The sequence below is a fragment of the Carassius auratus genome, chromosome 19, assembly GCF_003368295.1.
Source record: "Carassius auratus strain Wakin chromosome 19, ASM336829v1, whole genome shotgun sequence".
Classification (NCBI taxonomy): domain Eukaryota; kingdom Metazoa; phylum Chordata; class Actinopteri; order Cypriniformes; family Cyprinidae; genus Carassius; species Carassius auratus.
The window spans coordinates 24,099,177-24,125,683 of NC_039261.1; the positions used below are offsets into that span (position 1 = coordinate 24,099,177).

Consider the following 26,507-nt stretch of genomic DNA (forward strand, 5'->3'; position numbering starts at 1 on the left):
TAGACGTCGCAAATTGTTAATATTCTCGATTTTGCCCACCTACTCCCTTCGGCTGCCCCTCCCTCCGAATCCCATTGGCTGATGCAGTTTCAGGATCGACCAGCTGTTTCTTGTTTTCCCATAGCGCGATTGGTCCGAGCGACCTGTCGATCAACCGGACTTTGACAGATGACTCCGCCCTCATCACCGCAGCTCGAATACTCATAGGCTACTGTACCCTTCTGTGAACGCTGATTGGCTGAGGGCGCTGGATGTCAAGGCTTAGAGCTTCATTCACCATTTTGCGACTGTAGAGTACCCTGGAACACCGACGGCTGGACTTTTTCTCATTTTGCGGAAGAAAAACACTCTTTGCAAAAGCTTTCTCGGGGTTCCGTGGTTTTTATAGGCTTGGTTTTCGCCTTGACACCATTTCGACGGCACTGTAAATATTCACGGGGTGAGTTGAAACCTTTCATCTGCAGTACTGCAGTCATCTGCCTATAACGTTACATTTAATGCTGTGTTTCGCCTTTACGTCGCGGATCCATCAAACGTTACAATGTTTCGCCGTCAGTTGTTTATTTTCCTCTTTATGGATTCTATAAAATGGCGGAGTAAGCATTTTAACACACACACACACATTGAAAGGGAGGGGTGGAGGTGCACAGTCAGCCTAAAAACTTTCTTTCCTGAAAATATTTGTGTGACACAACAGCTACAGCTTCCACGAACTGCCTTCATGTATTCCTTTGCCTTCCAGGAACTGTCACTGATTATATCTATAGGTTTTTTACGTAAAGACAACGCGATTATTTTGGTCCTTAAACTTGTCTATATTATAATAATATGTTTTCAGATGCATTCAGTAAATTCAGTTCGGATGTTTTCATATTTATACCCTATAGGCGCATATATTTGAGAAGGATTGTTTGTTTGTTTTGTTTATCTCATGTTTAATAACACGGGTCGCCCTCGAGTCAGGATCCTCAGGGAGACGGGAACTGCTCTGCGGCCTTGTGTTCTGGAGCAGGCCTACAGCACTCGACTGTGTCATAGTGTGGTTGTAAGCGTAGAGTAGGGCACTACGACCAATAAAAGCGCTTGACACAGATACGGCGGTGTATGTACTACTCAGCAAAACTTTCGCAAGTCGACGACAGCAGCTCCATTGTTGATGGCAAACAGGGCTGTTACTTTGTTTTAGAACATTTGTGTGTATTTGGAATCTTGCTGTTGCATGGGAACATTTCTTATTGTGCATTTGGCAAGTCATTACAAGATTGAGTTATAATTGTTACTTGAAGGGTCAGTGAGTGCGGTGGGCATGCCAGGGAAGTTAAATACCCATTTAGTGCATTGCATATAAACCTTTTTTTTTTCTTTTCTTTTGCCAGTTCAGAGAGTTTTACACACATTAAAATAAATAAATAAATTACACTGTAAACTGTTTAAAGTTGTTACTGTACAAAGCACAGTAAACTATTTCTATAAAAATATCATTGCACTACTGTTATTTTGCATAGAATACATTGTTTGACAATACTATTGAACACTCATCCAACTGTATTTATTACCACTATTCTTACGTTGCTGCTGTTCATGAAGTATATATAATCCTACATTGCTCTGTTCATATTGTTCATATTGTACATATAATTCCTACATTACATTCCTATTTATATTCTGTATAAACTCTGCTCAATACTGTATATAGCAACTCCACTGTACATTCTGTAAATCATAGCTTCACTTACTCTGCACTTATATGTATATGAAACACTATATATTTAGGGGGAAGTCGTGGCCTAGTGGTTAGAGAGTTTGACTCCTAACCCTAGGGTTCGAATCCCGGACCGGCAATAACACGACTTGGGTGCCCTTGAGCAAGGCATCGAACCCTCAACTGCTCCCTGTGCACCGTAGCATAAATAGGTGTGTGTTTCACACTGTGTGTGTGTGTGTGTGTGTGTGTGTGTTCACTGCTCTGTGTGTGTGCACTTTGGATGGGTTAAATGCAGAGCACGAATTCTGAGTATGGGTTTCCATACTTGGCTGAATGTCACGTCACTTTCACTTTTTTTTTTTTTCACTATATTCTTGCACTTCTGGTTAGATGCTAACTGGATTTCATTAGCTCTGTACTTGTACTCTGCATAATGACAATAAAGTTGAATCTAATCTAAATAAATAAATAAATTGTATTAATTGATGTATTTCGCAGACGTTTCGTTTTATGGTGACTCATTCAATGCATACTTTTTACCAGTTCATTGATTCCCTGGGAATCAAACACATAACCTTGATGTTGCTGGTGTCATGCTCTAGGGTTTGAGTTACAAAATCATTAACGTTATATACATTTCCTATATGAAGCGGGTTGCCACCTTATGGGCGTTGCCATGTTGTCATCACGTAACAAAATGTGTCATGCAGATTTGACAGTAACTACTACTTATTATATAATTATAAAACATATACAAGTTATATTCAATTAATAGTGTTTATAAAGTATTGAATTGTACAAGCATGACTTAAAAAAAAGCACAAATATAATTGTATGTATGAGCATGCAATCTACATGTCCATAAAAGGGTGCAATGATTAAAAAATATAAAGTGATGTCAGGATAAAATCAGAACCGGTGGTACTATTGGTATAATAACTGAGTGGCCTTTTAAATAGAACCTTTCATTATTTAGTTTGTGTTATCTTATATGCAATGGAATAAGTTTATTGACCCCAACATTTTACTCACCTACATAACCTAGCAATAAAAGTCATAGCAGGTCTTAGTAAACTATTTTATGATGGAATTGTCTTACTGAAGGTTATATACTGCATATCTTAGATTTGCATATTGCCTGCAAACTTGTCTTACAGTGCAAATGGCAGTGTGGTAATTGTGGTTTCTGCTCACAAGAATGGGACAGTTTTGCATTGCGGACCTAAAATTATCTGTTATATCTTCATCAATTCCAGCATGCACTGGCTTATCAAAAGAGGTCATTCATGTTCTGACCTTTAATCATCGTTAGATGCACATCCGTAATTTAATAAAAAACAGTCAGTCATATTTTATAGGCATAAACCCTGCATGCAGTATTTGGAGATATTAAATTTTTTTATTATTTGTCATTTGACTATACTGAATTATTTGTAATCTGTAGAGTGTATTTAAACTGGGTTGTAGAAAGTGTATCCAAGTGTCTAAATATATATTTTGCAAACATTAATGTTGATAACATATATGTGGGTTTTAAATGGACTTTAAACAGAAGGCTTGATGGTGTACAAAATGGTGTTTTGGTAGGAGGAAAGAATGCGTAAGTAGTAATGTGTAAGGATGGTATTGTACATTGAGATGTTTGTAGTGTTGTGACAGGAAGTGAGGACTGTAGGGGTGGATTGTCTCTGTAACGAATGCAAAAAGGTCATTTGAAAGAGCGAGCGAGATAGAGCCTTAGAGTCACAGTAATACCACTGAACAAGGAATTCCCCCGCCTCCTCTGATCCAGCCAAAAACCAAAGTGTGTGTGTGACTTGTCTGGGCAAGCATTTTTCTTTGTGTTCTGTCGTTGTCAAATTTTCTTGTATTAAGTTGTGTTATATTCACTTTTTAAGACTACGTTATATAAATTCACACTTCTCAAGATGTTTAGATAAGATTAGGTACTAAACTTAAAACTTTATTTTGTGCACTAACTTGTTTTTGGTTGTATGCTCTGTTTTTTATACTCCCAGTCCTCTATATGAGAATTGTAGTGCTGCATTACAAACTGCTCCATCTCATGTACTGTGTTTCATTGCAGGATCTAATTTAAGAAGGAAAGGACAGCGCAAACAGGAAGAGGCTTGGACAAGAACAGAAGAAAAAGAGAAGGGGCGGGATGCAAGAGGGAAACAGAGTGGAAGATATTGATAGGCTGGGACTCGCAGGAAATCAGGAGCATTAGAAACTCTCTTAGAGCAAGACAAGATGAAGCCCATTAAAAAGCAAGAAAGGCGGTCGCCCCCATCCACTCGTGCCAAGGGAGGTAAGAAGAGGACAGCGGACAGTAGCCCACAGGAAGAGAAGAGAGAAACAGAGGAAAAAACCCAAATTTCATCTACCTCTCCCAAGAGACATATCTCCTCAAATTCTGACTCATCACAGGAAGGGCCAATGACAAGAAGCGGGTCTCCGGAAAAGGTGGGGCCCCTCAGTATAGCAGTGGATTTTGGGAAGACAGAGGAATGCCCCAGAAGCTCAAAGTCTGGGGGAACACAGAGTGACAGCAACAGTAGTACAATCAGCGCCAGCAACAGCCCCAACCCTTCATCTAGTCGCAAGACAGCCACTTTTAAGGCCCGTGTGCCCAAGAAGAAGTACACCTCAGAGCACTATGCCGGAAACCATGGCAACGCCAGCACTCCCAGCACTCCCCCACAGAGCAGCAGCAGCTCTCATAACGGAAGTAGTGCTAGTCAGGGTCCAGCTGCCTCTGCTGCACACACGGACCTACACGGTCAAAGCCAGCTGGCTGAGGATAACATCACTGGGTATGGACACAACGATGTAACTGGGCCTACAGGTGGAACTGCAGGTGAGTGCAGAGAAAGGGACGGGCCGAGCGCATCCAGTCCACAGCGTTGCTCCTCAACCGACACAGCCAGCGAACACTCGGCTGACCTAGACGTGACAACTTCAAGACGTGATTCTAACTCCAACTCCCAAAAGCAACAAGCACATAGCACTTCGACATCCTCACAGGAGAGCCTGTCATCCGGTGTAGCCGGTGTCCTCGCCAAAGGTCTAAAAAATCAGAGAGTTCTGGCCCGACAGGGTCCAAGATTAGGGGAAGGCTGGCCTCACGATCGGGGCCGGGAAATATCTGGTGTGTTTCGCACTGGAGTTGTGCGGAGAGTTAGCGAGGAGCATGGGATTGTGGAGGTGCAACTTAATGGAGAAAAGACCATATGCAAGTATCCATTTCGAGTTGCTACTGATTCTGTTGACCTTATTTTAGATGCCTCACCTCCTGGTGTGGCCCCGGTGGCTATAGGATCACTAGTCTGCATCCCCTTCGGAGGAGGTGACGAGGGCAGTGAGGGAGCACAAAAGTGGTACAGAGAAGGTATAGTCACTCAAGTAGATCCACACCCAGCTGTGTCTTTCCCATACCGTGTTCAGCTAAGGGAAGATCGGTCTGATGAGAGAAAGGAGAGGAGTGGTGTGGAAGATGACGGAAGGGCTCAGGCCATTTGGGTTTCACGACAAAATCTCCGTCTTCTGGTTCCTCCTTGGGATTTTGAGCCAGCCCAGCCAGCAGAGCCAGGTATTGATGGAAGGAGGGTAAGAGAACGAGAGTGGGAGGAAAGAGAGGACATGGAAGTGGAGCAGGAGGTGGTTCAACTGACTAGACCAACGTTTGTTCAGAGTTTGCTGCAACCTTTCCCCTCACCCCATTCTTCGTCCTCTGTCGTTAACACTGCCATCACATCTGTACTCAGTGTGCCCCCAAACAGAGACTGGGAAACCCACAGAGAGAAGGATCAGGAAAGAGACTTGCATAGGCACTTAGAGAGAGAAAGGGAACGAGAACGAGAAAGGGAGAGGCAAAAGCATCATCAACCCCATCATCTTTATTCATCCACCCCAGATGGTGTGGACTTGGAAGTCAGCTGTCTTAGCCAGCTAAGGGATGGTGGCATCACTGCCTTGGGAAGCAAAGCTCTTGGGGCTCCTTCTCAGCATCGGCCCATTCTTTCTAAACCAAACTACCTCAGCCCTCACCTTTCTGTGGTGAGAGGGCTCAGTACCCCGATTACACCCCATTTGCCCCTTGCTCCTCACCCAAATCACCCCCCTATGCTCTTGGGCCTGGGTTCAGCCACAGGTGCAGCAGTCATCTCATCCACGTCCCAGCTTCCTCACTTGCCCCCAAGCTCTTCTCAAGGCTCCCTGGACAAGACCCCCAGCTCCAACTTACATGGTGCATCAGGGGGTGGCTCTGGATCCTCATCCTCTTCGTCACGGTCCCGCACACCCCTCACGGCCGCTCAACAGAAGTACAAGAAGGGCGATGTGGTGTGCACCCCTACAGGCATCCGCAAGAAGTTCAACGGAAAGCAGTGGCGCAGACTTTGCTCACGTGAAGGCTGCTCGAAGGAGTCTCAGAGGCGTGGCTACTGCTCTCGGCATCTCTCCATGCGCACCAAAGAGATGGAATCCGGAGGCGGGGTTGGCCGAGACAGGAGTGGCGCCAGTAGCACTGGCACCATCACACCTGACCTTCGTTTAGGTGGACGCACCAGCAGCGAATATGACTGGGACGACAACTCAAGAGACAGCAGTGAAGCCAGCAGCCGTGGCGGGGACTCTCGACCACGTCTGGTGATGACTTCTCTTATACCACAAGAACTGACACGTGACATGTCGCGCTTTGACTTTGACGAGTGCGAGGCTGCAAATATGTTGGTCTCACTAGGAAGCTCACGCTCATGCACGCCCCCATTTTCACCTGTATCCAATCAGTCACCATTCTCACCTGCGCCATCCCCCTCGCCCACGCTATTTGGCATCCGCCCAGATAATTTCAGCCCCATCACAGCACCACTGACCCCTCGCCGCCCTCGCCACCTCAGTGGCACTAAAATCCCTGGCACTCCCAGCTCAGAACGTGAGCGCCACATCTCTGGCCACATCGTCCCCACTTTTCAGAACAACTTGACATTCACTGTACCCATGAGTCCCAGTAAACGTAAACTTGATGTCCCCCCACCCCCGCTGCCTAGTACATCAGACTATGGGAAATCTGATCCCCAACTCAATGACCCCAGCCTCAGCCTCAACGCAGCAGCATTCAGGGTTCTATCCCCTCAAAGCCAGCCTACCACCCCCTCATATCTCTCATTTTCTCGACAGAGGAGCATCACAAGCCGACCCTCATCCTCTGCCGCTTCCACTCCACCCCCTATGCTGGTTTCTCCCACACCACCCTCGCCACTGCCACAGGATCCCAGCTCACGTCGTATCGTTCCCCTACGCGATTCACCTGTCATTGTTCGTAACCCTGATGTGCCGTTGGCAAAATTCAGCGATGGTCCACTGAGCCGTAGAGCAAGCTCACGCTCTAGGGAGCACAGCCAGACCTTTCACCATGCCGTGGGCCTCCAGGCCCCTGTGCCCATAAATGGTGCTGCCACCAACGGAGCCGTTCTTCTTCGTAATCCTGCTCCCACTTTAGTCCTGGTGACTTCCTCTCAGTCATTGACAACTGTGGCTTCTGGGCATCCCGCCCATTCAAACTCTGCCGCTTTGAATGTGTCCACCTCTAATGCAACCACTGGACCTACCCTTGCACTATCTGGCTCAGGAGGTAAAGAGCAAGAGAGGAAGTTGGGTGGGCCTTCAGTTGCAGGTGGTTCTCTCCCACAGCCTGTGGCTTGCCATCCTTCACCCACTGCTCTGTTGCCCCTCATCCTGCCAGCTGAGTCCCCTCACCCTGCTCCTCGCAAAGACATCATCATGGGACGGCCTGGCACTGGTAAGAAACCTTAAAGATGAATAAAACCAATTATAACACTAACGTTTGTGAATTATTAACATAGCGACTAACAGTTTAAAGTATGTAAAATAATTTTGGAATGTGAATGTGCTAACTTTATATTATTTGTAAACTACGATTCAAAAGCATTGTAAAAGTTATAGATTCTCATGTATCGCTAGACTTTCAGAGTAAATCTCAGTGAAGTCAATTTCAGTGTTCTTTTAAGTAGTATCAAATTCTTCCAAATTATCTAGGCAGTTATTCACATTTATCCAAATTGATTATTTGCACAATTTGTTTATAGTTTATTTTTACAAAAGAGATTTTTTTTTCTGGATTAGTTTGTGCAGGCCAAAATATGTTTTGTAAGTTGGAGGACACCAACAAACACTTTCTATTTCCTCTCAGGCTGACAAACTGTAAAAATAAGGGGGGTCAGAGTGACTTTGGTATGCTGGTCAGCAGCAGGTGTGTTTGGGTGTGTGTAGTGAAGAATGCACTGTGCTTTCAGGGTCAGTGTTTCTTTGGACAGTTGCAGCATGTCTGAAATGATACAAGGGAACTTGCCCAGACATGCATGGCTAGAGGGTTACTGGACCGCCCTGATTCTCATGAGTACTTAATCTGAGATACACAGATGTCTGGAATGACAGATGCACAAGACAGTTACACACTTTCTTTGTTTCACCAATCACCGATATACAGACATGTACATGAATGGCTTACATTCAGGTTCAGTCCGACATAGAAAGGCACCTTTTCACCAGTTCCCTCCTAAGAGAATAAAGAGGCTGTAGGTTTTCCGAAAGAGTCGTGTGAATATATAATAGGCTTGTCTGTTTCTGCTTTTAGTTTGGACCAATGTGGAGCCCCGCTCTGTGCCAGTGTTCGCGTGGCATTCGTTGGTTCCTTTTTTGGAGACCAGCCAGACAAAAATGTCCATGCAGCCTGCAGATGGCCAAACACTTGTAAATCAGAGCAAAGGTAACTTCTGATCGCTAAAATTTGACATTGTAATATTTTCTTGTATAGAAATAGAATATACACAAAATCACATTCAGAATATGTTTTCTGTTGATGTTTTGAAACTGAATAAACTTGCAGAACCTCGCTGTGGAGTTGCCCTTGTGACTGAGGGACCTACTGACCATCCAACTCCACAGAGAGGTTCCCCGTCTTGCCCACCTCCTCCTGCTGAAGACCCACCCGTGGAGGGAGGAGGTGACAGTGAGACCGAGAGTGATGCTGATGACCTGTAAATATCTGTTTGCATTTCACCTCTTGACAATGACAGCAAACATTTAGATTACAATAGTAAAAAAAAAATAGCTGTAATATGCACATATTAGGGGGAAATGCCCTTTTATAAAAGTCACAATAATTTTATCTTTACATTTTTTTACGGTTTGCCTAATGTTTTTTATGCAATTTTGTTTTAAAAGTTTTTTCCCAGCTCAAGACACTGCTCCATCCACCAGTCCAGTGAAAAGACGCACACAATCTCTCAGTGCACTCCCGAAAGAAGGTGACAAGAAGGTAAGTTTCGGTCTGCTATTAGTGTCCTTTTTTTTAAAAGATTTTATCAGTTGCCTGGTTTCCTTTGAGTATCACTAGACAGCCTCGCCAAAAATTACCCAGAAACTTGTCAAGGTTTTCAGGCCACAGAATTAAGCATTGCCATTGCCACATTTCCCTTTTTATCTTCTGTTGAAAGTGTGTAAAGTCGTGTAAATGTACACTCATTATTTCTCCAATCTCTGTCTCTTCTCGCTCAAACCGAAAAGAGGGAAAAGGACCACATCAGACGGCCGATGAATGCATTTATGATCTTTAGTAAGCGGCACCGTGCACTGGTTCACCAGCGGCACCCCAACCAGGACAACCGCACCGTCAGTAAAATACTGGGTGAGTGGTGGTACGCGCTGGGACCCAAAGAGAAGAAGAAGTATCATGATCTTGCCTTCCAGGTACAGTCATTTTTGTGAAATATTATCAAATATATTGTCTTTCCTAAGACATAACTTGAAGTTAAAACTTGGTTTTACATCTGAATTTGTGATAAACTGATTTCAGTTTTACAGTGGTCGATATAAAGTATGTACTATAGATGCAAAAATCTGGAAAGCAGGATGGTTGATGGCCAAATTAATGCCAGTATGCACTAGTATCATTCAAATTTTTCTTTTTTTTTTCTTTCATGCTAATCAAGGCTCCTTTGTTTGATCAAAAATACACTAAATCAGTAATAGTGTTAAATATTATTACAATTACAACAACTGTTTTCTGTTTTGGTGTATTTTAAAATGTAGTTTATTCATGTGTTGCAAAGCTGTATTTTCAGCATCATTCCTCCAGTCTTCAGTGTCACAAGATCCTTCAGAAATCACTCTAATATGCTAATTTGGAGCTCAACAAACATTTCTTCTTCTTCTTCTTCTTCTTCTTCTTCTTCTCAATGTTAAAAACAGTTGTGCTGCTTAATATTTTTATGTCAACAACACTACATTTTTATTTTTACTATTTTTGATCAATACATTTTTTTTAAATAGATATCTAACAATATAAAGTAGTATTACTATCCTTTTGGAAAAATGTAATGCATAATGACTAATTTTTTTTATTATTATTTTGACCGCAAACATTTAAATGCTAATGTAGTGTATTGTTATTTAAATTAATCATTCATCAATTATTAATACTACATTGATTACAAATGTATTAAATAAAATGGTCACAGATAAAAAAAGAATGCATTTACATTATTTTCGAGTAAATAATATTAGAAACCTGAATATGTGCACGATCCAAGAGTTGTACTGTTATTATTGATTGAGCCTGTTACTTTATTATTAACTTATAAGTAACTCCCAGTGTAACAAAATTACTATATTTAAAATACATTTATTTCATATTAACCATAGTTCAAATCTATTAACATAATTACTGGCAAATACCTCGAGACTTACTGATAAAAAAAATAATTCAACTTTATTTAGAGTGTCACATCTTAATATTAAGCCTACAATAGGTTTTAATGTCAATATTGATGAGGTTTGTATGATCTTTGAATAATATTGCAAGATATTTAAGGGTGTATTTAAAGTATATTTGCAATAGATCCACAATTAAATATTCTTTAGTATATCTTTAAATGGACTTAAGCACTATTTCCTCACAATTAAAGTGCATTAAGTACAAAATTTGTTGTTGCAGTTTAGCATACCTTAAGTATAATTGCAGGGTATTTTAATTAACTACTTAAATATGTAAATGTATTTGTAGTATACTTAGCAAAAAATAAATGTATTATAAATGCATTTAGTACACTTATTTTTCACTTTCTCTCTTTTAGGTGAAGGAGGCTCATTTCCGAGCTCACCCTGATTGGAAATGGTGTAACAAGGACAGAAGGAAGTCCCTGTCTGAGGGCAGGGGAACTCCAGGGGCCAAAGAAGCTCGCGAGCGCAGCATGTCTGAAAGCACAGGTCTGTGTGGGAGTTTGTTTATATGCGTGGGCGTCTGTTGGTCGTGTGAAACTATGAGTGCATAGTAGTGTGAAACACAACTGATGCTGCATTAACTTTCTTTGTTTCCCCAGAGGCCCATTCTGCATCTCAGGGGGCAGACCACAAAGGAGCAGGACCCAGCTGGACTTCACCTCGGCCTGACGGTCACGGATCAATGGGAGGGCAGCTTCAACGGCCTCGCGCCTTTTCCCAGAGCGCTGTGCATACTTTGGAGAGGAGGGAGAAGGAGAGAGTGCTGGAAAGCACGGGACCGTTTCATCCCCGTGCCCCTGCTCACCCTCAACGACTGAGTGAGGATGTGACCAGTGATGAAGAGCCTATGGTGATCTGCGAAGAGGGGGATGATGATGTCCTAGGTAAATTATGTGCATCATATCCACCTCATTTTGCAACACAAAAGTGAGCTGTTTTCTGTGAATGTGATTCATTAGCCGCTGTAGGTAAATAACTGGAGTGTAGCAAATGGTACTGTTTACACTACAAACCGTAGTGTGTTTATAATACACTAAAATAAGATAAGAAATACAGGTTTGCAATATCAAGCAGATTTGTTTTGGGCTGCTACAAATAACTGGAAGTGAATGACATGGAAGGTCAAGTTACAAATTGCCGTACATTAAATGTAAGATGGATACATCTTTGGCAATATGATAAATAGCAGCAACCTTGAATGCCCTAGCTACCATCCAGATCTCATTGGCATCACTTTGGCTAGTTTTGCATATGCACCACTCGTAGTTTCTTCAGAAAAGTACAAACTGATTACACTTTATTTTATGGTGTTGTCGTTATGGTGTAATTATACATTTAAGTATTGAGTAATATTAAAATAAAATGTTATCTAAAACATTCTAAGTAATGATATGTAATCTGTAATGAAATTATTATATAGAATTGCCAAGAGAAAGCCGCACATTTCATGCTCGAGGTCTGGATCTATTGAAAAAACAGTTATGAAATCCACTTTATTTTTTCTGGATTCCATTTTTCATTCCATTTTTTACATTCATAACCTTTTTATAATTTAATGATTTATTAAAAATGTAAATATTTTTTTGTTTTGTTTTTGAAATTCTGTGAAGTCTGTTTAAATTTTTCTGGATTCTGTGTTTCACAATTGTGTTATTGAAGTGATAAAGTGGTTATTATTGAATTGCTAATCAAATAAATATGTGACCCTGGACCAGGACCAGGGTTTTAAGTCGCTGGGGTATATTTGTTGCAAAAACCAGCAATACATTGAATATGTTAAAATTATCGATTTTTCTTTTATTCCAAAAATGATTAGGATATTAAATAAAGATCATGTTCCATTAAGATATTTTGTATGTTTCCTACCATAAATATATCAAAAGTAAATTTTTGATTAGTAATATGCATTGCTAAGAACTTCATTTAGACAACTTTAAAGGTGATTTATTTCAGTATTTACATTTTTTGGCACCCTCAGATTACAGATTTTCAAATAGTTGTATCTCAACCAAATATTGTCCGATCCTAACAAACCAAACCATACATCAGTTGAAAGTTATTCATTCATTCATTCAGTTTTCGTATGTTGTATAAATCTCAATTTAAAACAATTGACCTTTTTGACTGGTTTTGTGGTCCAGGGACACATATGTAAAACCTTAACATATTAATTTAATTTAACTTAATTTAAAATATCTTAAAATGTAATCAAATTAAATTTGAACAGTTTATTTTATTTTTTGTAAACAAATTGTCATACAGCAGAAGCTGAATGTCCTCGTATAGTGAAACGGTTGACGCTTAAGTGCAGTAGATGAGACTGCGTCACTCATTTACACAGACATGCAGAACATGCACACATCATATTTAAACAGCCTTTTCATGGTTTAATAATCACAGACTCTATTTTATATCAGGATTTGTGTACAGCCCTACTTTTGATTTATTGATCCAGATTTAGTCAAGTTCTGTGTCATTCCGCGTTACACAGTAAATTCCATCTCTATGATTGAATTCTGCATTTTGGAAAACATAAGACCCCAAAACCCCCTGATCTGTAGATAATGCTGTGGAATGTACACAGCATCAGAAAATGATACTTTCAGCGATTCGGTTTTGATTTTACAAGTGTTTTGCATTCCATTCTTATTTTCTCATTATTAGTCAGTCCTGACTGATTCTTGAGTCTGTGTCTCCCACGAGCTCTGTGCTCTCTGATGCACCACCACCACCATCCAAACATCATTAATTCATTTTGGAAAGGCAAGCTCTCAGTCCCATGAGTGTGAGATTTGCAAGCCCTGGTCTCACAGCTAACGTGTGATTCCCCCACAGAAGACTCATTTGCAGACGGCTCCATTGACCTGAAGTGTAAAGAGAGAGTGACAGACAGCGATGATGAAAACGAGCATGCAGATGAAGCTGACAGCAAGGTAACACTTAATACATCACATGGGTAGTTTGCATGATATGTAAAGCAATATGTCCCACAGTGCATCTGTTAGAGTTCGACTATTTTTAACCTTTTTTTATCCTCCTGTTATATTGTTATGCATGCAGTTTTAGGTCATTTTTAAATAATTAAATGTTCTGTACTACATGCAAACTAAAAACAGTGACAAAAGCACACTTTCACATTACACAAGTTATAAAATCTTGATGTTTTAAAAATGTCAATTTTATTCACCTCCTAACTGCATCCAGCTGTCATATGTCATCTAGAATAAAGTTAATGTTTATATTTAATTGATGAAAAGACCATCTCTGTTTGTTAAGAAATATGCTTTAAATTAGATAAGCCTAATTTCCATAGCAACTGAAATTATAATTGCTCTCATCTAGTTATTATTTATAAAACCAGATTATTTCTGCATCTGTGTGTTTGGTTGTCTGGCAAGTAACTATTATTTCTTCAGGATTTCCATGCCAGTGGATATACCCCACAAGGCAGCAGATGTCTCGAAGTGTTCTGTCTCTTAGATGGTTCACTAAACAGACTCTTTGCCTTAAAGGCATAGTTCACCCAAAAATTAAAGTTCTGTCATTATTTACTCATCCTTGTGTCATTATTTTAGTATAACTGAGATACTGTTATAGCTTTTATCAGTATATTTGATTTCACTAATTCCATTAAAAAAGTGAAACTTGTATATTATATTCATACATTACACACAGACTTATATATTTCAAATGTTTATTTCTTTTAATTTTGATGATTATAACTAACAACTAAGGAAAATCCCAAATTCAGTATTTTAGGATATTAGAATATTGTGAAAAGGTTCAATATTGAAGACACCTGGTGACACACTCTAATCAGCGAATTAACTCAAAACACCTGCAAATGCCTTTAAATGGTCTCTCAGTCTAGTTCTGTAGGCTACACAATCATGGGGAAGACTTGACAGTTGTCCAAAAGACAACCATTGACACCTTGCACAAGGAGGGCAAGACACAAAAGGTTATTACAAAAGAGGCTGGTTGTTCACAGAGCTCTGTGTCCAAGCACATTAATAGAGAGGCGAAGGGAAGGAAAAGATGTGGTGGAAAAAAGTGTACAAGCAATAGGGATAACCACACCCTAGAGAGGATTGTGAAACAAAACCCATTCAAAAATGTGGGGGAGATTCACAAAGAGTGGACTGCAGCAGGAGTCAGTGCTTCAAGAACCACTACACACAGACGTATGCAAGACATTTAGTGAATTAGTGAAATAAATAAACTTTTGATGATATTCTAATAATATATATATATATATATATGTATGTATATACAGTATATACAACATTTACTATATTTTCTTCCAGAAACAACAAAACTAACTTAAAGTAGTACACATGACATGTGACTTTGGCTCTATATTCCACATTGAGCCTTCCTGGAGCTAAAACAGTAAAAAAAAAAAAAAAAATCTGATGCAAACAATGCTAAGGTCATGCATCCCAGGGAATGCATGAACATTAAAAGATTATAGCTTGAAAAAAATGTTGGCCAAATGTGTAAATGTAATGTCAATATAAAATCACAGTGGTCTGAAGCCATACATGAACTTTGTGCATATTTGAATCGTAATTGTATGTGCAGTTATGAAACACACACACTGACACTGACATCAAATAAAGCATAAATGTGAATGAAATGATCAGATAATCAGAGTATAGTAGTGATCTTACTGTATGTCACAAATGATCTTTTTCTCTTCAGCGCACCTTCCAACCAGTCCATTCCTCTTCGGCGCTCTCTCCGACTGGCACAACTGGCAACAAAGACATTGAAGATGGGGGTGAAAAGAACCTGGAGAAGAAGGAGAAGAGAGGTATGGGTGGTGCAGAACTGGATAATTGGGGAATTCAAGAAGGCAAAGTAGGAGGTGGAGGAGGGCAGGTTTTGTTCCATGTTAATTCAGCCTCCGTGACTGGTATAACTACCACTTTGCCACACAATCCCGGGACATACCCTTTGCAAGGTGCTGTCAGGATGGCCCCCACTGTAGTGACCAATGTTGTTCGTCCCATCACTAGCACCCCTATCCCCATCGCCAGCAAGCCAGCTGATGGGGGTGTGGCTGTTGGGACCCTTCCTCCAGACAGGAAGCCCAAGCTACTGATCGGTGCTGGCGGAGCAGGAGGAGGTGGGTACTTTCCCTCCTCTTCTCCCAAACCTAATGGGCAAGGAAGCTTAGTAACTAGCCTAGTCCTGGGAGGAGCCTTCCAAAACCAACCCACCGTTCAGCTCATCACCCCACCACAACCTACTCCATGCAACGGAGCCCCTAATAACAGCGCAGTACCCCTTCCCCTGCTTCATCACCAGTTCCTCCCTGCTGCCTCTAGTGGTGGGAAACCCGTAACACAGGTGCAGTACATTCTTCCAACTCTACCTGCAACTGCCAATCCCAACAGTCCCTCCTCCCAGCAGCCCTCCAGCGTCCTAACCTTGTCCAGTGCCGCACCCACCCATGTGAGCCTGGCCAATGGTGTACATTCAGGGGCAGGGCAAGGATTAAGATATGCTTCAGTCCCAGCGGTGGGAGGAGTCAGCACGGCAGGTGGAGGTGAGATTTGGGGCAGTTCACTTGTGGTGAAGAAACCCAGCACATGTTCAGATAAATTCAGGGTTCCCACAGGGATTTTCAGGACTTTAAAATTCATGTAAATCAATCAAATCTTTAAATCAATGGACATAAAAAAAAAAGTCTAATGTCTATTATTTACTAAGTAAATAATAGACATTAGACTTTTTTTTAATAACATTTAATTTTCTCCCTTAAAAAAATTGTGTGATTGGTGTACATTACCGTACCGTTTAGGGATTTAGGGCGTTTTCATCTATTACACTCACCCAGGCTACATTTATTTGTTACAAATACAGTAAAAATAGTAATATTCAGAAATGTTGTTACAATATAAAATAATGGTTTTCTATTTGAATGTATTTTAAATCGTAAATTATTTCTGTAATCACATTAGAAGTCATTCTAATATGCTTGAGTTGGTACTCAAAACATTTCTTAAAGGTAAATTAGGTCAATTTGAAAAAAGTGTAATTATTTTAACCTTTGGACAGCACTGATATTTTCAAGTTTCTGTTTTATAGGTTTAACAGAGCAAAACCTATGGTTGTGTATGACTGGACTGGATATTGCATTTGGTGTAAAACAAGCCCAATATTTGAAGTGTGAGTGAATTGGTTCAATGACTCAGTCGAACCACTTCACAAATGACTCATTCATGACCAAGTCAGTGAAATTCATTTCAAAACATGTGGGAACCCTGTATATTATCTGATGTGTCCTCATCCAAGGGAATGTGAGCTTTATTGATGCGTTTCAATAGATTTAATGAGGTTTCCCACGCTTACAAGGATCAAGATTATGCACAGTGTTTATCAAGTCTATTCTCGGTCTCTACTATATCAGTCCTTTTCATCTCTCCGCTCAGTTCATGCACAGTCCCCAGTCTTGCAGAGCAAGATGTTGGTTCCCATGGCAACAATGGGAACAGGATCTACACCTCCGCAGCCAATTTCCCTGGTGGGTCCACCCCTTCCTGTTCAACATGGGACTCAACCAGGAAGTAAGGTAGATTGGCTTGAGCTACTATCCCGCTACAGGAGTGAGAAGCATTTATTGTATTTGCAACAGATGTGTCGGCTTCATGCGCTTCTTTGCTTTTCAGATCATTCAAATTGCACCAATGCCTGTGGTCCAAACAAATGTGCATCCTGGAGGATCGGTGCATACCGGCAACTCGTTTCCTGTCTCTATGCCAACCGCGACTGTCATGGCCCCTGCGCCCACCCCTCCTCAGACGGTGCTCTTGACGCCACCACCTACAAGGTACTTTACTGCCCACTGTCTTTTTAAAACTGCTGCCAGACATCTGAGCACTGAAACATAACACAGTCTAACCTTCTAGTGACTGTGCCAAGTAGGACATGTTCCTGGATCAACATTCTTGTTGGGCTTCGAACAACATCTGATCTATCTATCTATCTATCTGTCTATCTGTCTATCTGTCTATCTGTCTGTCTGTCTGTCTGTCTGTCTGTCTGTCTGTATATAGATACATACATACTCATATATATTTATATATATATATGCGTATGTATGTATGTATGTATGCGTATGTATGTATGTATGTATGTATATAAATAAAAAATTAATAAATTTATGATTTTATTAAATATTTTAATATTTAATCATGGGCACCAAATGATAATACAATTACTGACAAATATGAAAATTCTGAAATGCATTGTTATTTCTAAAATTATATGTGAAGTTAATTACAGTTTTGAATATGGCATGATGAAACTAAATATCTACACTGAAAGGACTTTTTTTGTCAAAAAACACACTGTCTAAAACTAAAGCAATGGTGTAAAAATCAACACTTTTATACAATTTTATCAATTGTTCATCCTGTAATTTTGAGTAATTAGAGTTAGGAGTTTATTTCTTTGACAGGAGTGTTAAGAGAGATCCAGATTCATGTCTGTTTTGGGAAAAGCCACTGTGTCTCCAATCTAACTTCTGCTGTGCTTTTGTTCACAGGATCACATATGTCCAGTCAACTCCTGGAGTTACAGCTCCTTTTCCATTGGGTTCAACACCTGCAGTCTCTTCCACCCACCAGACCCCGTCACCTGCGGCTCCATCTTTTTTACAATCTCCAGTGGCGACCATTGGCTTCACTGCAATTGCACCAGCTGGTCAGGCCTTGGTTCAACCTATTGTTGCAAGTGAGTGTTATAACTGTTCTTTAAACCATCAACACATATTTAACACATCATGACAAACAACATTCAATTTCTACCGCAGGTCAGCCACCCCTCCTGGCTCCATGCCCACCCCTGGGTGGATTGTCACAACCTGCACAAGCCTCAACGGCCACCCATCAACTTGTGACCGCCATTTACCCCAGCGTCAGCTTAGCCGGAGGAGTTGTGTCAGTGACAGCCGTGCCACAAAGCACAGAAAGTTCCACATCAGCTCCAGCATCATCCTCAATGCATCCAGAGAAGACCCCCTCAGCCGCGGCTGCGCAACCACACGCACAGACAGACCCGCAGCTTCAGTCTCAGGGAAACATGCACATGGAAAACGAGAGAGGACCAGAAACTAGGAAGGAGATGGAGAAACAGAGAGACCTGGTGGTGTCAAAGGATGGACATCAGACGCCACCTAGTGGTTTGGAGGAATCGGTGCAGCACACAAATAAAGGTGAAGGAACCTCAATCATCTCAGTTACAAATTTGGCTTTAAGTTAAGGTGTCTCCTCCTTGTTATAGAGAAATTATACATAATGAGTAATAATTAACAACATGTACTTACTGTAAGGTCAGGTTCAGGAATAGGGTTTGGTTTAGAGTTAGTTGCATATAATGATGCATAATTGACTGTTATTACCAAATGAGGGGCATGCAACGTAAAAATAACACTTTAAAATGTGCATCAAAAATAGTTTTTATTGTACGTGAGTGTGTGTGTGTAAAGTGACTTTTAAAAAGTAAATTTATTAAATCAATTCTTATATTCAGCAAGGATGCATTAAATAGATCAGAAGTGACAATAAAGACATTTATGTTGTTAGAAAAAAATATATAATTTCAAATAAATGCTGTTCTTTTAAACTTTCTATTCATTAAAGTATCTAAAAAAAAAAAAAAAGAAAATCTACAAAAATATTTATTTTGTGCCACGGTTAATATAAGCTTTTGGTTATACTAGCCATCGATACTTCAAAAGATACTGCAAAATGGATATTATGGCTATTTCGAGATCTTTAACAGCAGTTGTCATTAAATATTGATTATGCATTTGCATTTTACTGTATGTTCTTTCAGTCCCTTATGTTCAAAGTCATGTTCAAAATGTTCAATAGGTCAGCATTGTGAAGGGAAGGAGGATGGAAAGAAAGGGAGCGAACTGGAGCGAGAGTCTGAGAGAGATGTTGGAGGGGTCCCGTCTCAAACAGAGAGAGCTGAGAGAGCAAGAGCGATGGAAGGAGAGACCGAGAGTCAAGCTGAGATCAACAGCAAAGACGAGAGTCGAGAGGTAAGACGCTTTTCTCACACCGTTTTCAACCGTGCAGGTTCAGATCCCCACAATCTTCCATAATCATGTTTTGTTTTATTTCAGCCAGGACGCAGGGAAGCTTCTGTTTTGGACCCCCCACCACCCCCTTTGCAGACTGACTCCCCTTCAGTTAAAAAGACCAAATTCCGCCCACCTCCACTGAAAACCCCCACAGATGCTGGTGACAAGTGAGTGGCATTATTTGTAATAATTTGTTATTTAGCATTAATTTATTTTTATTTTATTTGTAGTTTAGCTGGAATATTAGCACTTCAACTCAAACTTGTTTATTTCAGTCAGTTGCCAGGGAACATTTCTCATTTTCAGTTTGAAGTTAACATTTTTAAGATTGAGATTACTCTCGGTTTGAAGGTCCGGTTTAAAGTTTACATTTTGGATCTAATATATTGCTTTGTTTCAGCTGTAATTCATTCAGTAAAGACTAGATAAAGTTAAATTTACTCCAAATTAGTAGTCACTGGTTAGTCACATCCCTCCATTTCTGCTCATATCTTTCACAAAGTACTATTTACGTGAGTTATAAGACAGTTGTTCTGCATTCTCTTTATTACATAATTTCCCTGCTGATATGACAATTATTATTTCATTTTGTAACAGCTATATTTGCTCTTCCGCAGGGCGCTGTTTGGCTCCTCTTTTGAAGAGCGTCTTAAAGAGCTGCCAGAGTTCAAGCCTGAAGATGTACTGCCCTCTCCCAATTTACAGAGTTTAGCAACTTCCCCTAGAGCCATCCTGGGCAGCTACCGCAGGAAGCGGAGGAACTCTACAGGTCAGAGAAGATTATAAATATAATGAAAAAATGCAAAGACAAAAACCAAGTTTTTCTCAAACAATCACATGTACATTTATCCATTTAGCAAATGCTTTTATCTAAAGCAGCTTACAAAAGAGAAACTAAAGCCAGTAAAATTTGTTATATACGATGTCAGGTTTATTAGACAACTACATTGGGAAGAAAGCTAGGGAAAGGGATCTAAGGGATACTTTGTGCCTAACGTTTGCTTTTTGGGTGATTTTGATCCCTTCTTTCATAACCTTTTCTTCCCCTCCTTAGATCTAGACTCTGTTGACGACCCCAGTTCACCTCGGAGGAAGAGTCGCTGCTTGTCCAGCTGCAGCTCAGAGCCCAACACACCCAAGAGTGCTGCCAAGTGTGAGGGGGACATCTTTACCTTCGACAGGGCTGGTGGGCTCAGTTTGATCTTTAAACTCAGTCTCATGAACCCGTGCATAAAAATATGTATTCATGTGTGTTTTCTTATCTTTTGTGTTTAGCAGGAGAGACAGAGCATATTTTGGAGGAGTTTGACCGTGTGCCGCCTTCCTCTCTGCGTAGGATGTTGGACCAGCGGCGTGCGCTCGTTATGCAGCTCTTCCAGGAGCACGGCTTCTTCCCCTCGGGTAACATCAAGTTAACCATCTCTCAGTACAGCACAGCCAGACTTTTGACTTGAATGGACCCTTTTAAAAAGGGGGAAGTCATGGCCTAGTGGTTAGAGAGTTTAAGTTTCTGGCACTACCATGACTGAGGTGACCTTGAGCAAGGCACCGAATCCCCAACTGCTCTCCAGGTGCTGTAGTATAAATGGCTGCCCACTGCTCCGGGTGTGTGTGTTCACTGTGTGTGTGTTCACTGTGTGTGTGTGTGTTCACTGCTGTATATGTGCACTTTGGATGGGTTAAAAGCAGAGCACGAATTCTGAGCATGGGTCACCATACACCTGGCTGTATGTCATGTCATTTTTAACATTTCCGGGTTTCTCAGCAGAGGAAGTCATCATAGGGAGAGTACCACAAATATATTTTTTGCATTCCCATTTCCTCAAATAGCAAAAGAAAACTCCATGATAGTGTTTTCAGAATAATGTCTAATGTACCGTCACTGCATCAGAAGCACCCCCGCATTAGCGTTAACAAATTTTTTGTAATTTGACGCAATGGTAATACAATAGAAACTATAGTGTTATAAATGTGCATACACTTTTTTTTTTTTTGGAAGGATTTATGATGCTGCTGTCCAGTAAAAAACTGGACAAAACAAAGGGTCCATTGAAATCATACTACTGTTTAGCGAAAAAATTCAATTTCAAATAAATCTTTTTTTTTTTTTAATGATCTATTCATCAAAGAATCCTAAAAAAAAAAAAACTGTTCACAACATTGGTAAGAGTAAGAATTAAATGGGCAGCAAATTAGCATATAAGAATGATTTCTGAAGGACCATGTGACACTGACGACTGTAGTAATGTTAAAATGTACATTTTTAAAATATTTCCACCAGAATTCAGAGTTTGTTTCAATTTTGACTTTACATATCAATTCTGAGAAAAAGCCAGATATAAACTTAAAAACGTGTGATAAAAGATCATTTTTATAAATCAATAAAACATTTTTTTTATAATTAATATATTTTTTTCAACATTTTTTTTTTTTACAGTTATCAAATTTATGAAAAATGATAAATGATATGATGAAAAATGAAAAATGATATACATATTTATTTTTGTTTTTAACTGTCAGCATCAAATGAAAACCCCCCCCCCGTAAATCTCATATTTTTTTCTTTCTGGTACAGCGCAAGCCACAGCTGCCTTCCAAGCTCGCCACTCGGACACGTTTCCCAGCAAGGTGTGCCTGCAGCTGAAGATCCGCGAGGTAAGGCAGAAGATCATGCAGAATGCCGGCAGTTCGGAAACCATGGGAGGCGTGGCCAGTGGAAGCTCTGACTCCGCCTCTACTCCCGGACCATCCAATCCAGCGGCCAGGGAGAATTCCGATGCGGATGAGAGGGGCAGGGCCACGGAAGAGCCAAAGAAAGACATGGGCGAGCCGCAGGAGTCGAGATAAAGAATGACGAAGGAGACGAGCGAAACAAAAGAATTAAAGACGAATGTAGGGATGGATTCTAGAAATGTGTAAACCCATTTCCGCTGGCGATATACAGTTCAGCACATATGTGGATTTTGCTTCGTTCCTAGTCTAACTGATTTCGTTGCCATTGCGTTCACTTCGTTGATGTTCTGTTGTTATGCACAGTTACACACACACACGCGCGCACACACACTTTATGCAATTACATAATAATATCACTTTCACACATTAACGACTTGCACAAGGAGCGCATGAGGTCACACTCATTTGCATATGCCACTCGTGTTAGGCCGTCATTGGTCCACCTCTGCATTAGGGCGTGGCTTCACTTTCTGTCGGAATTTTAGAGCCCTTCAATGCTGCACCACAGGCAGCACCAAACCAGCCTGTCTGCACACACTCAGTAGAGCCCCCTGCATGGGGCCAGCACAGATTTTATCAAATGGCTGAATGTTTTAGATAAGAGATTAGACTGTTTGAGGTACCGGTAACTTTCAATCCAAAACAGGGATAGGGTGGGTTGGGTGGGAGGGGGTACAAATGCGCTTGCACTTTTATTTGTAAAGGCCGAGAGACGGAGGAAAGCAATAGCCGGTGGAGGAGAAGGGTCTTCGTGCGAATGTTACACCCCCGTGATGGTGTACATGCATCGGCTGTTACTGTTCTTCAGCACGGGCTGTAAATTCACAGGGGTTTTTTTTGTTTGTTTTTTGGTCCCAGAAGCAACAACTCCAGACTCGTTATCACGTAGACCAGCGGAGTAGAAAACAGAGGCTACGGCGACCACCACAATCGCATAAACAACAACAACAACAACACAGCACATTCAAAAGTGAGTGAGAAAAACATTGTCCTAGCCTCATAAAGAAGACGCAAACGAATAGAGACACTACCCCTCTTCGAATCAACGTGTAGTTTTGCTTTGTCGTTTTGTTGTTGTGTCGTAACGGTGGAACTGACTGATATCTTATTTTGTATTAGCTTGCGCCTCTCTTCTTCTTCTTCCTCTAGTAATATTTTCAGCATGGACTAATCCAGCTATCTAAGTGTTGAAACGATTACATCGAAAATAAAAAAGACTCTGTTTTAGCCTCTTAGCTGAAGCTCCTCTTCTCTGGCCGCCAACTTAGGCTTTTCCCTGTACACTGTATATATATATATATATATATATATATATGTCCGTGATGGCTGGGGAGGCTCTCTCTGTGTTCTTTTCCTTGTCTCTTTCCTTCATTTTTATATTTCAATCAGGTGTTTGCACAATATATGGTCCTAGACCATGGTTTAAATCAGGAAAGTATTTGTTTTTAGATATTTAAAAACTAACCAACGACTTTGTTCCATTGCGTTCGATTCTCCCTTTCCGCATCCCGTAAGGAAAGCCCTTGTTTTTTCATCTCCTTAAGACTTTTAACTGAAGTGTTGATGGAAAGCGCCACTTTAAGCGCTGGTCTGGAGTCAGAGTAAGCTTTCATTTCGATTCAGGATTACGCAAGGGAAAGCTGACCCGAGACCAGCGCTGGGGCGGCATTTTCTCAGGATCTCCTCTTTCTTACTCTGCCTCTTCTTTCATTGGTGCAATAGGACGTGGGTGGGAATTTATTTTTGAAGTAGACGAGTGACCTGTTAGTGCCATAGATTTTCACTGTACAAGCTGTTATATAAAATATATATTGAAAGGAGAGTGGGGGGAAAAATCAATGAGTATCGAGAAAGAAATCCAAACTGAAAAAAAAAAATGAAAAAAAAAAGTAACCTAGCACTTTCTTGCGTCTGGTTTTGCTGAAAGAGAAGGAGTGATGAGTATAAAATGCTACTCAGTCTTCACTTGAATGTGTGACTATATAAATGTAAAAATATACCTATATATTTCTATATGTCCATGATATACAAATGTTTGTGTGTGTGTGTGAGCGTATGTGCTTAAAGATTACATTCACCCTGACAAATCAAACTTACTCCGGAGCAAATGCTGTTTGTATTTTCCCTCCTGAAAATGCAGTGGCACTACATTAAAAAGACTGTTAGCTTATGCCTGAAAACTGGTGGCTACTGACGTGTGCGAGGAGAAACAGGCATATATAACCATTCTTCTCGATTCTGAACCTGATTGATCTGCCCTTTCTTTCCCTTCCCCCAGCGACAGACAAATGCTTGCACACACACACACATACCTGCACATGTATGCGTGTACACCTTATGATTGTGTATCCAATAAACTGTCTTTACTTTGGAGAAGGAGTTTTAGAATGAGAAAGGTGAGTGTAAACTCATCAACAGGCATGTTGACCATGTGCAATATTTCTAAACAAGAGATTATTGAAAAAATTAAAGACCTAACACAACGCTTGTTTTTTGTGTAGTTCTTATTGCATGTATAATAAAGGTATGCGATGGATGGATGGATAGACACATTATTTAATTTGTGTCTTATATGAATTTTATTTGAATTAATGTACAATTATTTAATTATAATAGTTATTATCAGTATTATTAGTATACGGAAATAACTTATTGTGCATGATAAATCAGAGGGATATTTAAAAAAGCATATGGATGCAGAGTGTAATTTTAATAATCTATTATAATATATTCTTCTTTATCAGTTCTTTTTTTTGTTATTTTATGTTTATTTGGATCATTCATTTCAGTACAATCACAGTGTATTTCAGTTTACATATATTTCTCATTACAATCACAAAGTGTCTTTACAAATGCAGTTATGAACAATTGGCTAATATTTTTGTAAAATAAATTGTACTCTGGATTCTAACTGTAACTATATACATCCAGCGAAAGAACATATGTTTTAGTTAAATTCCATCCTTAAAAAACTCATGGCTTATTATTATATTCTCAAATGCCTTATGAAAATTATTATTACCTACACATGCAAATATATATTATTATCATATAATTTTTTTAATCAAAATCTGTTCTTCTTTCTGATATATATGCCACCCAATTCTTCCATTTTTCCACATCTATCCAATCATCTAATGTTGGTCTCTCTTGTTTTAACCACTTGCGTGTGATTGCCTTCTTACTGGCTGCCAAAAGCACACCCATCAGGTATTTATCTATTGCTATTATCTGGACAACCAAAATACAGTCATTTGCATTCTAGAGGCATGTCTCGTCTAAAAATATGTTCTAGAGCATCCTGTATTTCTTTCTAATACTCTTAAATATGTAGACATTCCCAAAATATATGGTAATGGTTTGCTTCATTACATCCACGGTTTCGCAGCATTTTGAAGTATTATTACTGTATTTGGCTGTTTGTATTGGTGTTATAAAATATCTAATAATGTTTTTCCAACAGTATTCCTTCCAATTTAATGACCTAGTTTATTTCCACTGAAATTTCCATACAGTTGACAACTCTTCATCAGTAAAAATTATTCCACTCTCAGTCATCCATTTCTCTTTGATATAACTTGTAGAATGCTTCTTCATATTTATTAAACTCTTAAATATCTGAGAAACTATCTTATATCTAATACCTGATATATATGCCTTCTTAAGTAAGTGGATTCAAATTATCTTTATTTTAATCAAAATAACTTGACCTGAGGGTATCTGTAAAAATCTTGATTTTCTAGTAAGACCTTTAATACTTGAAAGCTTAAAAATTCACAATTCTCAATGATTGTGCAAAAAGAAGTTATTCCCTTATTTGTTCACAATTTAAATCTGTTCTCAGACTGATTTGTAGTGAAGTCTGAATAGGCAATCCATTTCAAGATTTAAGGAGTATATTCCAATAATTTAAATTCTTTTGTCACAGATGCCCATTTAAAGTAAAGCTTTGTCCATGGATCTTCTATATATTGTCGTAAATTATTATCTGCTAGTATTGCTTTTATATGAATATTCTTTGTAGTACAACTTTCCATATCCTTCCAAGGGGCATTATAATATGGATCACACCAATTCACCACTGTCCTAATTTGCGCTGCTGTATAGTAATCTTTTAATGAGGGAAGAGCCCACCCTCCTTTATCCTTTGGGAGCTGCAATGTT

At 40.0% G+C, this 26,507-nt stretch overlaps 1 protein-coding gene across 4 annotated transcripts; it reads left to right on the forward strand.

Moving 5' to 3' along the window:
- Positions 1 to 265: 265 nt before the first annotated feature.
- On the forward strand, positions 266 to 24,826 carry LOC113119860 (protein capicua homolog). 4 transcript variants are annotated; one of them, XM_026289567.1, is made up of 20 exons: positions 266 to 439; positions 3,792 to 7,508; positions 8,364 to 8,495; positions 8,616 to 8,766; positions 8,954 to 9,047; positions 9,296 to 9,478; positions 10,864 to 10,996; positions 11,110 to 11,394; positions 13,346 to 13,443; positions 15,215 to 16,064; positions 16,951 to 17,090; positions 17,188 to 17,348; positions 18,066 to 18,253; positions 18,333 to 18,734; positions 19,396 to 19,568; positions 19,653 to 19,777; positions 20,228 to 20,379; positions 20,665 to 20,796; positions 20,889 to 21,011; positions 22,186 to 24,826. In XM_026289567.1, exons 2-20 carry the CDS (start codon positions 3,959 to 3,961, stop codon positions 22,455 to 22,457), a joined length of 7,344 nt encoding a protein of 2,447 aa, XP_026145352.1. In that variant the 5' UTR covers positions 266 to 439; positions 3,792 to 3,958; the 3' UTR covers positions 22,458 to 24,826. The 4 variants fall into 4 exon arrangements, with proteins under 4 accessions (XP_026145352.1, XP_026145353.1, XP_026145349.1 ...); XM_026289568.1 differs by having other exon boundaries at positions 18,066 to 18,223; positions 20,886 to 21,011; XM_026289564.1 differs by having other exon boundaries at positions 20,886 to 21,011; positions 22,186 to 22,457.
- The last annotated feature ends 1,681 nt before the right edge of the window (positions 24,827 to 26,507 follow it).